The sequence below is a fragment of the Meles meles genome, chromosome 9 (genome assembly GCF_922984935.1).
Source record: "Meles meles chromosome 9, mMelMel3.1 paternal haplotype, whole genome shotgun sequence".
Lineage (NCBI taxonomy): Eukaryota > Metazoa > Chordata > Mammalia > Carnivora > Mustelidae > Meles > Meles meles.
Genome location: NC_060074.1, coordinates 71414287 through 71426836, shown reverse-complemented (window position 1 = coordinate 71426836; position 12550 = coordinate 71414287). Strand labels below are relative to the sequence as shown.

The following is a 12550-nucleotide window of genomic DNA, read 5'->3' as shown; positions in this document are numbered from 1 at the left end:
TATGTGCTTGGTGTATATTTTGTGTATATACATACATATATACATGTATATAGTCTAATTATATATGTGTGTATATATGTATAGTGTAATTCAGTGTATTTCCGTATGTCCCTATCATAAATATAAAAAGTATCAGAAGTGGAGTCTATATAATGATGTCCAGTTGAAATTTTTTTTTAAAGATTTTATTTATTTATTTGACAGAGAGAGAGAGAGTACAAGTAGGCGAGCAACAGGCAGAGAGAGAGGGAGAAGCAGGCTTCCCCCTGAGCAGGGAGCCCCATGTGGGGCTTGATCTCGGGACCCTGGGACCATGACCTGAGCTGAAGGCAGATGCTTAACTGACTGAGCCACCCAGGAGCCCCTGTCCTGCTGAAATTTTTAAAAAAATTTATTTTATTTATTTATTTGATAGACACACAGCGAGAGAGGCAACACAAGCAGGGGGAGTGGGAGAGGGAGAAGTAGGCTTCCCGCTGAGCAGGGAGCCAGATGAGGGCAGGATCCCAAGACCCCAGGACCACAACCTGAGCTAAAGGCAGATACTTAACGACTGAGCCACCCAGGGGCCCCTGTCCAATTGAAATTTAAGTCATTCATTATCGGACAATTGCAGAAACTGGTTAGTTTAATGTTATGGTGACAAAATGTTTAAGTATTTAAATACAGTATTAACTTACATTCAGTTATATGTGATTATGTATGTAGAAATAGAAGAAAAAAAATACCTCCAAGAAATAAACTTAGATAAACATAAGCATACTCTCTCTGATGACTACCGCTTTCTGTTCTTTATTTCTTCATTACAAATCAGAAAGCCTGAAGCGAGGGTAGAATATCATAGTATTGGTATCATTTTCATGTACTCTAAAAATTACCCTCCTCAGTAGTTAACAAAGTTTCTTCAGTACCTGAATTCTATCTTGTGCTGCACTTGCTCTAGTGGAAGAAACGGTGGTAATTTTGGCTCAGAAATTTTGTTTTAAGGGGAGATTATCTTTGAAGATAGACATTTGCAGTATAAATAGGGGAGAAAAGCAGCACATCTGTTACTTCTAACATAAATCCTAATTTTAGTTTCAAGTTTGACATGTAATAATGTGCTTTAAGAATATATAACCATTATTGGCTTATATGAGAGACATGATTTATGCAATACATCCACCAAGAATTGGAGAAAATAAAAGACCAGATTATGGAGAACACAGCCAAATACCCAGTACTGATTTGTTACGAGGTAAAAAGACAGTTGTATGGATTTTGATTTTTCTGTTTATGCTTGCTTTTGGGCTTTCATTAAGTTTAGATTGTTTTGCTTTCTTTGCATTGCTCTTAACAAATTTTAATTTAATAGCAAATAGGACTGTACCACAGTTTTCTTGGGAATGTAAAAAAGCAGCCGATTTGTGATTCCTAATATAGTCAAACTTTCTACAAAAGGGACATTTAGGATTATTTGTATAGCAGAATATTAGAAAAAACCTGAATGTTTGTCCATAGGAGACTAATTGAATAAACTCAAACACTTAAAAGAATAAGGACGATTTCTATGAGCTCATGTGGAATGATTTACTTTCTGTTTTTACAGTGTATCAGTTGCAACAGGAAGCCCCTCATCCTCGAAGAATTACCTGTACTAACGAGGTGGGTGTGATGAAACTGTAAACAGCAAAATGTCTCTCCGGTGCCTGTTTCCTGAACTTTGACCTTCCTCAGCGGCAGGGTTATTTGCTGGGTTAGCCAATTATGTTTGTAACTCCAAGAAATTGTACTTGAATGCATTTTTCTTAACATTCAACTGCCACTTTTTAATGGACTATTCAGAACACAGTGTGGAATGGGACAGTATAGTTTCAAATGATATTTAGTGTTCTTCTCAGTCAAGTCATATATTCTTCCAATTTTAATTTTTTATTCTTTTGAAACCAAGTTTGAAGGCATTATTTTTTTTTGAAGGCATTATTGAAGTAACTTTTCCATTAAGAAAAGATTTAAATTGTGGCTTTAAAAATGCGCAGAAGACACAGTTCACCAAAAAAGATATGACTTATCAAAATATGTGAAATGATATTCAGCTTCATGAACAATAAGAGAAATGCAAATTAAAATACACGGAGCGACCACTGTCACCTTTTCAAATTGGCAACAGTTCAAAAGATTTGAATATGCTTAGCTATCACGTCTGTGAAGAAAATAACACTCTCATACATGGCCAGTACGAATGTGAAGTGCTAGGATCTTAGGAGGGTTTTATGACAGCTCACAAGACTGGGCCTGCATTTACCTCCCAGTCCAAGTTCTGGTGGTTTACCCTCATGAATTTCCTGTACAAATAGGGAATTATATATGCCCAAAGTTGTTTATTATAGGATTAATTGTAACAGCACCATATTAGAAAACACATAAACTCTGTCCATAGGACACTGATCAAATAAACTGGGATATTAGGAAGAATAAGGAAGATTTCTATGAGTTGATCTGGAATGATATCCAGATAGAAAATATATATAGAAAAAAATATATATATAGACATTGGAGATATGATCATTTCGGTTAGACCCACTGCAATAAAGAGAGTCCAAGGAGTTTCTTTGTTTTCTAGTGCATATAAAATTACACTACACTGGAGTCTGTTAAGCATGCGATAGCATTATGTCCAAAAACACAACGTACATGCCTTAATTTAAAAATACTTCATTGGGGCGCCTGGGTGGCTCAGTGGGTTAAAGCCTCTTCCTTCGGCTCAGGTCATGATCCCAGGATCCTGGGATCGAGCCCCGCATCGGGCTCTCTGCTCAGCAGGAGCCTGCTTCCTCCTCTCTCTGCCTGCCTTTCTGCCTACTTGTGATCTCTGGCTGTCAAATAAATAAAATCTTTAAAAAAAATAAAATAAAATAAAAAAATAAATAAAAATACTTCATTGCTGCAAATGCTGTCATGGGAGCTTTCAGTGAGGGGTGAATCTCTTTGCTGGTGGATGTCCATGCCTCAGTGCTGATGGCTGTGCCTGATCGGGGAGCTGGTTGCTGAAGGTGCAGGTGGCTGTAGCAATGTCTTAACATAAGACACGGGGAAATTTGCCACATTGGTGGACTCTTCCTTTCATGAACAGTTTCTTGGCAGCATGCAACGCTGTTCAATAGCGTTTTACCCACAGCAGAACTTCTTTCGAAATCGGGGATCAGTCCTCTCAAACCCTGCTGCCTCTCTGTCAGCTAGGTTTATGTAACACTCAAAATCCTTTGTCATTTCCACAGTCTTCACAGCCTCTTTATCAGGAGTAGATTCTGTTTCAGGAAACCACTTTACTTTGTTCATTCCTGGAGTCAACTCCTTATCTGCTCAGGCGGCAGCATGAGATCGCCTCAGTGCCGTCACATCTTCGGGTTCCACTGCGAGTTCTTTTACTGTTTCCACCACAGCGGGAGTGCTTCCTCCACTGAAGGCTTGAACCCCCTCAGAGTTATCCGTGAGGGTTGAAATCCACTTCTTCCAGACTCCTGTATTTAATGTTGTTATTTTGACCTCTTTTGAATCATGACTATTTTAGTGACATCTAGAATGGCGAAGCCTTTCCTGAAGGTTTTCAGTTGTCCATCAGAGGAATCCCTATCTGTGGCAGCTATAACCTATGAAATGTATTCCTTAAATAGTAAGATTTGAAAGTCAGAATTGCTCCTTGATCCATGGGCTGCAGAAGAGATGGTGTGTTAGCCGGCATGAGAACATCATCAGTCTCATGGCACCTCTCCATCAGGGCTCTTAGGGAACCCAGTGCATTGTCACTGAGCAGTCATATTTTGAAAGGAATCTTTTTTTTCTCTGGGCAGTAGGTCTCAACAGTGCACTTAAAATATTCAGTAATTCAAGTTGTAAACCAATGTCCTGTCATCTAGACTTTATGGTTCCAGTCATAGAGTGCAGGCAGGATAGATTGAGCATAACTCTTTTTTAAAAAAAATATTTTATTTATTTATGTGACAGACAGAGATCACAAGTAGGCAGAGAGGCAGGCAGAGAGAGAGAGGAGGAAGCAGGCTCCCTGCCGAGCAGAAAGCCCAATGTAGGGCTGTATCCCAGGACCCTGGGATCATGACCTGAGCCGAAGGCAGAGGCTTTAACCCACTGAGCCACCCAGGCACCCCGACTGAGCATAATTCTTAAACCCTAGGATTTTGGAGTGGCCAATGAGCATTGGCTTTAACTTAAAGTTACCAGCTGTATTAGCTCTTAACAAGAATCAGCTTGTTTTTTGAAGCTTTGAAACCAGGCATTGACTTGTATCTAGCTCCGAAAGTCCTAGATGGCATCTTCTTTTAATACAAGTCTGTTTGATCTACATTGAAAATCATTTGTTTATTGTAGCCACCTTCATTAATAATCCTGGCTTGAGGGGGCGCCTGGGTGGCTCAGTGGATTAAGCCGCTGCCTTCGGCTCGGGTCATGATCTCAGAGTCCTGGGATCGAGCCCCGCATCGGGCTCTCTGCTCCGCAGGGAGCCTGCTTCCTCCTCTCTCTCTGCCTGCCTCTCTGCCTACTTGTGATCTCTCTCTCTGTCAAATAAATAAACAAATAAATAAATAAAAATAATCCTGGCTTGATCCTTCTGGAGAACTGGCCTGCAGCTTCTACATCGGCACCTGCTGCTTCCCCTTGCACCTTGATGCTGTGGAGACGGCTTCTTTCTTTCAACCTCACAAACCAGCCTCTGCTAGCTTCCAGCTTGTCTTCTGCAGCCTCCTCACCTCTCTCAGCCTTCAGAGACTTGAGAGCTAGAGCCTTGCTCTGGATTAGGCTTTGGCTTAAGGGAATGTTGTAGCTGTTTGATCTTTTATCCAGACCACTAAAACTTTCTCCATTATCAACAATAAGGTTATTTTGCTTATTCATGTGTTCACTGGAGTAGCACTTTTTAAAACATGATTCTAATTCTTTTTATTGTGGCAAAATATACATGGCACAAACTTTACTATTATAATCATTTTTTATTTAAATTCAGTTAGCCAAGGTATAGTACATCATTAGTTTTTGATGTAATGTTCAGTCATTCATTAGTTGAGTGTATCACCCAGCGCCCATCCTAGCATGTGCCCACTTTAATGCCCATCACCCACTTACCCCATCCCCAACCCACGTCCCTTTCTACAACCCTCAGTTTATTTCTTGGAGTCAAGAGTCTCATATGGTTTGTCTCCCTCTCTGATTTCTTCCAATTCAGTACCCCCCCCCCATTGTCCTTTTAATTTCTTTCAAGAATTTTTCCTTTGCTTTCACAGCTCGGCTAACTGGTACAAGAGGCCTAGCTTTTGGCCTGTCTCTACTTTTGACATGCCTTCCTCACTAAGCTTAATCATTTCTAACTTTTGATTTAAAAAGAGAGATATGTGACTCTTCCCCTTGAACACTTAGAGGCCACTATAGGGTTATTAGTTGACCTAATTTCAATATCGTCGTGTCTCAGGGAATAGATCTGGGGGGAATAGAATAGGAGGGAGATAGAGGAATGTCCAGTTGGTGGAGAAGTCTGAATACAGAATATGTCACGATTAAGTTTGCTGTCTTATATGGGTGCAGTCTGTGGTGCTCCAAAACAGTTAACAGTAGTGACATCGAAGATCACTGATCACAGATCATCACGTGAAAAAGTTTGAATATTGTGGGAATTACCAAGTGGCGACACAGAGACACAAAGTGAACAAATGCTGTTGGAAAAAATGGCACAAATAGCCTTGTTTGATGCAGGGTTGCGAGAAACCTACAACTTGTTACAAAAAAACACAGTATCTGTGAAGCACAGTAAGTGAAGCACAATGAAACGAGGTGTGCCTCTATGCTACTTACGGTCCATTGTTGGTGATAAAGAAGGGAAGAAAATAAGGCTTATTTTGCAAAAGAGAAACATAGGAAGAATTAAGCCAGAAACCAATGAAATAATGATCTGTAAGGAGTGCTTTGTGGGGCAGTGTGGGGAAGATAAGGCTGGGAGGATGTGTTTTTATTTAGTTGTGACTTTAGAATTATGCAACTATTTCACATATTCAAAGAACAAAATTAAGTAAAAAATAAAAAAGCAAACCCTAAACTTGAATACAAATAGAAATAAATGACTCTAACAAATTCATAACATACCCCCAAATTAATTTAAGTAGCTTATAAATATTTTGACTATACAGACTTGGAGGGGAAGTATTCTAAGAATCATAACCTACAAAGAGATCTTTATACTTAGCCATTTGTTGTTATTAGTGGTACTTGTGTAGTAATTCTGAAATTATTTTGTGTGTAATATAGGACAGAATAAATGAGTAACTATATTGGATTTTGGGGAACCAGTGTTTTGAGGGGATATAAATATGGAGTAGAAGGAAACTGAGAAGTGCAGCATGGTTTTGAATTTGAATTGGAGGTATATATATGACTTCACAGATTTGTAAAAATTCATTTTCTGTCACAGTCCATGGAAGGCTTTAGAAGCAGTGATGCCCTAGTAAGAATGAAAATACTCAGCACCCAAAGTTTGATTTCCAAATACTATTTCCTACTAAAAGGAGCCAATTCTCCTTAGAGAAATTCCTGATTCTGGAACATGGGGCAGGCAATGAGATCCTAGAACATTTTATTTTTTTTTTTTTTTTTTTTTTTTTTTTTAAAGATTTTATTTATTTATTTGACAGAGAGAGATCACAAGTAGACAGAGAGGCAGGCAGAGAGAGAGAGAGGGAAGCAGGCTCCCTGCTGAGCAGAGAGCCCGATGCGGGACTCGATCCCAGGAACCCGAGATCATGACCTGAGCCGAAGGCAGCGGCTTAACCCACTGAGCCACCCAGGCGCCCCTAGAACATTTTAAATCAGAAAGAAACAAGAGCTCAGAACATGTCAAAAGATCTAGCAGCCCACTTGAATGAAGGGTTCTCACATGCTAGATTTGGGATAATTTGATATCAAAAAGAAAAATGATAGTAATGAATTATAACATTGAATGAAAAGATAATGTTAGTCCATAATGATACTTACCAAAAAACCCTACCTCAGTGCAAAGAAAAAATGGGGGAGAGGGGCAGAATGTAAAGTTGTCCTTTACAGCAGAAAGGTGGCTAAACATGTGGAGTGATAATGCTTTGTGCTGGTAATTGAGTCAGGCAAGAATCATCATTGGACATTAAAACCACTGAGTGAAAGACTGTAGATGAGGAGGACATTTACATGGTCTCAAGGTGTTACCCTACCTATTTTTTTATGAATTGGAAAGAGAAAGATATGTTTTCATAGTGGAGAGATCTGGCAGTCACACCTTTATCCATGGATCAAATTTAGCCTTACCTGTAATGGGTCAAACTGATGTGTCTCCAGAAGTGATGTAATGAGGCACGCATAGCACCATCAATGCAGTATTTCTGCCAGAATGCTTAACTTCTGTCTTTTTATGAAGTATGAATCAGACACATCCAAAATGTGTACATTCAATAAGACATCTGTCCTGCAAATGTCATTTTCATAAAGAAATAACAGTGGTGGGACCATTCTAAAATGAAGGAGACTAAATGCTCCCCAAATGCAGTACGGGTACCTTGATAGGGTCCCAGAGATCAAGATCTCTCTCTCTTTGTCTGTCTCTCTTTCAAGCTACATATTTTGGGTATAATTAGATAAATTTGAATAAAAACCGTATATTAGGTAATATGGAATCATAATAACTTTCTTGGATGATATACTATTTAAAAGAATTGCTTCTCCATTGTTCAAAACATGTTGAAATGGATGTTGTTATTGGGGAAAACTGGCTAAAAAACACTGAATAACTCTGAGAATACAGAGTCTGAGAGCACAGAGTCATAAAAAGTATACATTTATCAAACTAGTTAGGGATTTCATGAGATTGTCTTTTAAATGTCCTATTGCAGTTTAAGTATTTGTAGATGTCCAGTCTGCATGTATGTATGTATGGAATGAGTAGATAGTGTGTAATGGTTGCATTTTATTGCTCCTGTGCCAGGATCAAGGATGATGAAATAATTTTATATGTAGTGAGAAATTTTTTTTAAATGCTGTTTAAAAAAAATGTTTCATTTTGTTTCATAACTCTGACCAGACACAACTTTTTAAACTTTTAACAGAAAGTGAGATTTGGACCGTAGTTCTGTGAAAAGTCTGGAAGTACTAGTAACACAGTTATCTTTATTGAGAAATATCTATACTTGCCCTTCTCAAAAGAATTTGAGGTCACACAAATGAAGACGTAATAAAAGGAATTAAAAAAGGAACGTTAAGGCAGGTAAAAAAGAAACAACAATGACATCATTTGATTGCAGTGCTCGTTGAGGATCAGTAACATTGTGTGAAAAGGGAACCACAGGAATAAAGTACATAACTCTTGAGGATCAGAAAAGCTAATAAGATCCAGTTTTTACCTGAGCTAAATTCTTTTCAAAAAATCATGTGGCTTCTTATATAAAGTGCATTTATTGATGTTACAGTGACCAACTGTCGTTTCACAGCCCATGCGAAAGTAGACTTAGGGTCCTTTCTCACAGCATCACTGAAGCTAATTCTTAAAAGGGCTAAACTGTTGGGGCCCAAGTCTGTAGGCTTCTGGAGAATCACTGTGATTCAAACATGGGATCCTAGAGACTGGCTCACTCTTAGAGTCTCTGAAAATAATTTTCTTGGTTTAGTTTTGTGATGTGGTTGACTGAATAGTGCCATCCACTAAAAAAACAAGAGTGTCACATGCAATACTGTTGGTTAAAGGAAGGCATAGAAGCACCGGGAAACAAAGAGTATACAACTGAGATTTTCTTATTTATTGTTTTCACTCTGCTTAGTTTTCTTTCATAAGAAATTAGTAATCCTGTTCTAAGGGCAAGTTGGTGGGCATGGAATGCCACTCTGTGGACAGAAAGGTTTATCATGGACTGGCTCTCTTATCCCATTGTAACTACCCTCTCGTGTTGTTCAAAACTAATAATCTATTGGCTACTCAACTTTGACAGCTTAGTAAAGGTTAATTATGCATGCAGGAGGATGTATATTTAATTAGCAAATTAGTAATGATAACAGCTTGTTTCTGTAATTTACCAATCTCTGTAATTCTCAATAATGTCTTTCTGTTTTTATCTGGTCATAACTGAAGGGCGATTAGTGAAGAGCAGGAAATGGTCTCATTTTAAAGAAATGACATCCCTATTCAATATTGGTCTAATGATTAAGTTTATAAATATAGATATTGAGAGTGTTTATGTCACTAATGCTGCTAATCTTATTTTGAGCAATATTCAGTCTCATGGAATTCCTGTAAAACAATCAAATAACTTAGATAGCTATTTAAAGTGAAAGTAATTTTAAATGAAAGTAAATTTAAATTTTAAAATGAAAGTAAAGCATTAATCAGAATAAACTTATTGAATAAAGAAAGTTTTAGTCTTAGTCTTGATTAAATGATAAATAGCGGCTTGGGAGAATTAAAGGTTCTTGGGAGTGAGGAGCACTAAAAATAAAACCGTACTGAGTAACTAGTTGCTGTTTAACCTCAAATATTTAACTGAGGAATTGGATTTGGGACATTAAGCACTAAGTGGCCACTGTGTTTAAGGGGGAAATGGCAACAGGATTTAATTACCACTGAAACATGGAGAGAAAAAGAAAAGTTAATGCGGTAGATAAACTGATGGCTCTTTTAAACAAAGGTTAGTAAGTTCTCTGGGTGCTAATTGTAATTATAAAAATGGTCCAATGACATTGTCTTGAAGGACATTTCTCTACTACAATTGTAAGAAAGGGAGAGCTGACCCTGTTCATGAGGACATGCACATTTCCACACCTTTTCCTTCTAACCCCATAGCAGTGTATCGCAGATTAGAAATGCAGAGGCTGGGGAATTACGGACACCCAGAGGGAATATATATTTATTTACCAGTCATGTGTGATGACCTCCTCTCGTGATCTAAACCCTTAGTTCCAGTGTTGAACTCCATGTCCTGCTCTTCCTCAGCTGAATTTCTGTTAGCATTCATGAGAGCGAGATTTGTAGCACCTTATTTTAAAACCTGAATTATTCAACTGTTAAATCGTAAATTATTGAAGACAAAACTCTAAAACAATATACCTAATAGTAAGAAGTAACATAATTTGACAGAAAATACAACAGTAACTAATATACTTTTTTTGATTTCAGGAGATCTTACCAATTGCCATTGTGAATGTTTAAAATACAGAACATTTTTTAAAAAGATTTTATTTATTTATTTGATAGAGAGAGACACAGAAAAAGAAGGAACACACGTATGAGGAGTGGGAGAGGGAGAAGCAGGCTTCCCACCGGGCAGGGAGCCCAATGTGGGGGCCGGGGAGGTGCTCAATCCCAGAATCCTGGGCTCATGACCTGACCTGAAAGCAACCACTTAATAGCTGAGCCACCCATCTCCCCCAGAACATTTTTTTTTTATTAGAGGCTATTTTTAGGAAAAAATTTTGAAATTTAAATATGAAAATAGATCTTTTTAAAGGGAAAGATGTCCAGGTCCACAACTAAGTACTTTATGCATGCCTTAGAGACTAAGCAAATGGGTAAAAGCTTGGAAATGATTCTTAGTAATATTGTCACAGTGCAGTTTTATCTTATGGTGGAGTTATTCTGAATTTAGCACATGAAGTAGAAGTCTTACATAATCAGAATTACCTTGGAAATCCCTTATCACCTATGAAGTAATGGTACATATATTTGTGTATACAACTCTGGGTCAATAAGGGAATGCATAAATATATAATTCAATGAAATATAGTTTATAATAAATATAAAATGTATACTTATGTGATTTTCAATTATGTAAAAAGTGATTTTGTTATTTTATGTCAACTACCTGGTTGAATTAAAATAAATGTGTATGTGTGTGTGTGTGTGTGTGTGTGTGTGCATGTACATATATGTGTACATAGGGAGGCAGACACAGGTTTAAATTGCATAGATATACAATATATGTTTTTAAGTAGAGATATCAAAGAACTTCCATATCTTTAGTTGATTCATACTAATATGGTATAAATCAAACTAGTTTAATATTTGAGCACCCTTAAACATAGAACCTTAAAATGGATACACTTTTTTTTTCTTTTCTGGCAGCCAAATAGTGGGAATGTAGTTATGATTTTTAAATGCATAAAACTAAATCTCTGCTCTCTGTGAAATGTTTTTGGAGCTAATGTTGCAGGGAGCTGGATGATATTTTAGAGGAAGCTTCTTATTGTTATAACAACCACAGTTGTGTTTTTCTAGGGTAAGTGGGGAAAGCAGACTGAGACTGGACAGAATGCACCAAAGTCAAGTTCAGTGCTGTTAATGTAATGAGAAATACAGAGAAAGTTACACCTTTCATGCTGTATTCTAATTCTAGTCACAACACCAGTTAGATGTATATTTGATATACATTTTGCTAACACATGTTTTAAAACTTAGTCTCTCTTCAAGTCTGGTCATAGAAGTAGGAAATTGACTATAATCATTTCTTTTTTTTTTTTTAAGATACTATTTTATTTATTTATTTGACAGAGATCACAAGTAGGCAGAGAGGCAGGTAGAGAGAGAAAGGGAAGCAGGCTCCCCGTTAGCAGAGAGCCCAATGTGGGGCTCAATCCCAGGACCCCAAGATCATGACCTGAGCCGAAGGCAGGGGCTTAACCCACTGAGCCACCCAAGCGCCCTTGTAATCATTTCTTTACTTACTGCCTCAACCCAATAGATTCTATTCAGCACCTGGCTATGATGATTTGTATATAATAAGGACTCTTAAATGTTTATTGAATGAATGAATGAATGAATAAATAAATGAATATTGTTGTACAACTTATTTGGCAAAATAACGCTCTTATTATATGGTTTACCAAAACGTGTATTAGTGTCCGTAGCCCTTAGGCTCCAGTCCTTTCTGTGGCCTGTGTGTATTCGTTGAGTCCATATTCTCTGAGGGTCTTCTACCTGCCAGGTCCTCAGGATTCGAGGCAAATAAAGCAAGTCCCTTCTGCTCGAGGATCTCCCTTTCTAGGTGGCGGAGGGAGTGGTGAATCCGACATTATAGCAGATGTTTCCTCGTTACATGTGGCACTTCCCGTGGGCAAGTGCAGAGTACCTGTGGGTGCACTTGTGGGCGCATGGCAGATGCAGCCCCAGAGCCAAGAAGGCATCACTAATAAAAGCTTCTGTGCTCTAAGCGTGGACCTTTGGACTTTATCCTGATAGCTATGGGAGGGGAAAGTGTTAATGGGATCAGATTTAGGCATAGAAAGCACATTCTATCTGCAGCGTGGAAGACGGTCGAGGGGAAAGGGAGATAGGAGATGGAGATTTTAGAGACAAGAAGAATGGTTTAGGAGGAATTGCGGTAATCCTAGTGAAGAGTGGTGAAGGCATATAAACTGTTTCTGAGAATAACTAGTGGGGGCAGGAGATGGGAAAACACAAAGGGAAGAATTCACAGAACTTGAGTGAGTTAAGTAGTCATGGGGATGACGGAGAGAGGGAAGTCTGGTAGCTATGGATGAACCAGTCCGCTTCCCTCTC

At 38.2% G+C, this 12550-nt stretch overlaps 1 protein-coding gene across 3 annotated transcripts in view; it reads left to right on the top strand.

The window, feature by feature from the left end:
* The window catches only part of CHN1 (chimerin 1), a 215465-nt gene that overhangs the window by 58958 nt on the left and 143957 nt on the right, over window positions 1-12550 (top strand). For all 3 annotated transcript variants that reach the window (XM_046019506.1, XM_046019507.1, XM_046019508.1), the window contains one exon: window positions 1589-1644. In XM_046019506.1, the coding sequence (XP_045875462.1) occupies window positions 1589-1644 (56 nt within the window). The remainder of the gene's footprint in view (window positions 1-1588; window positions 1645-12550) is intronic.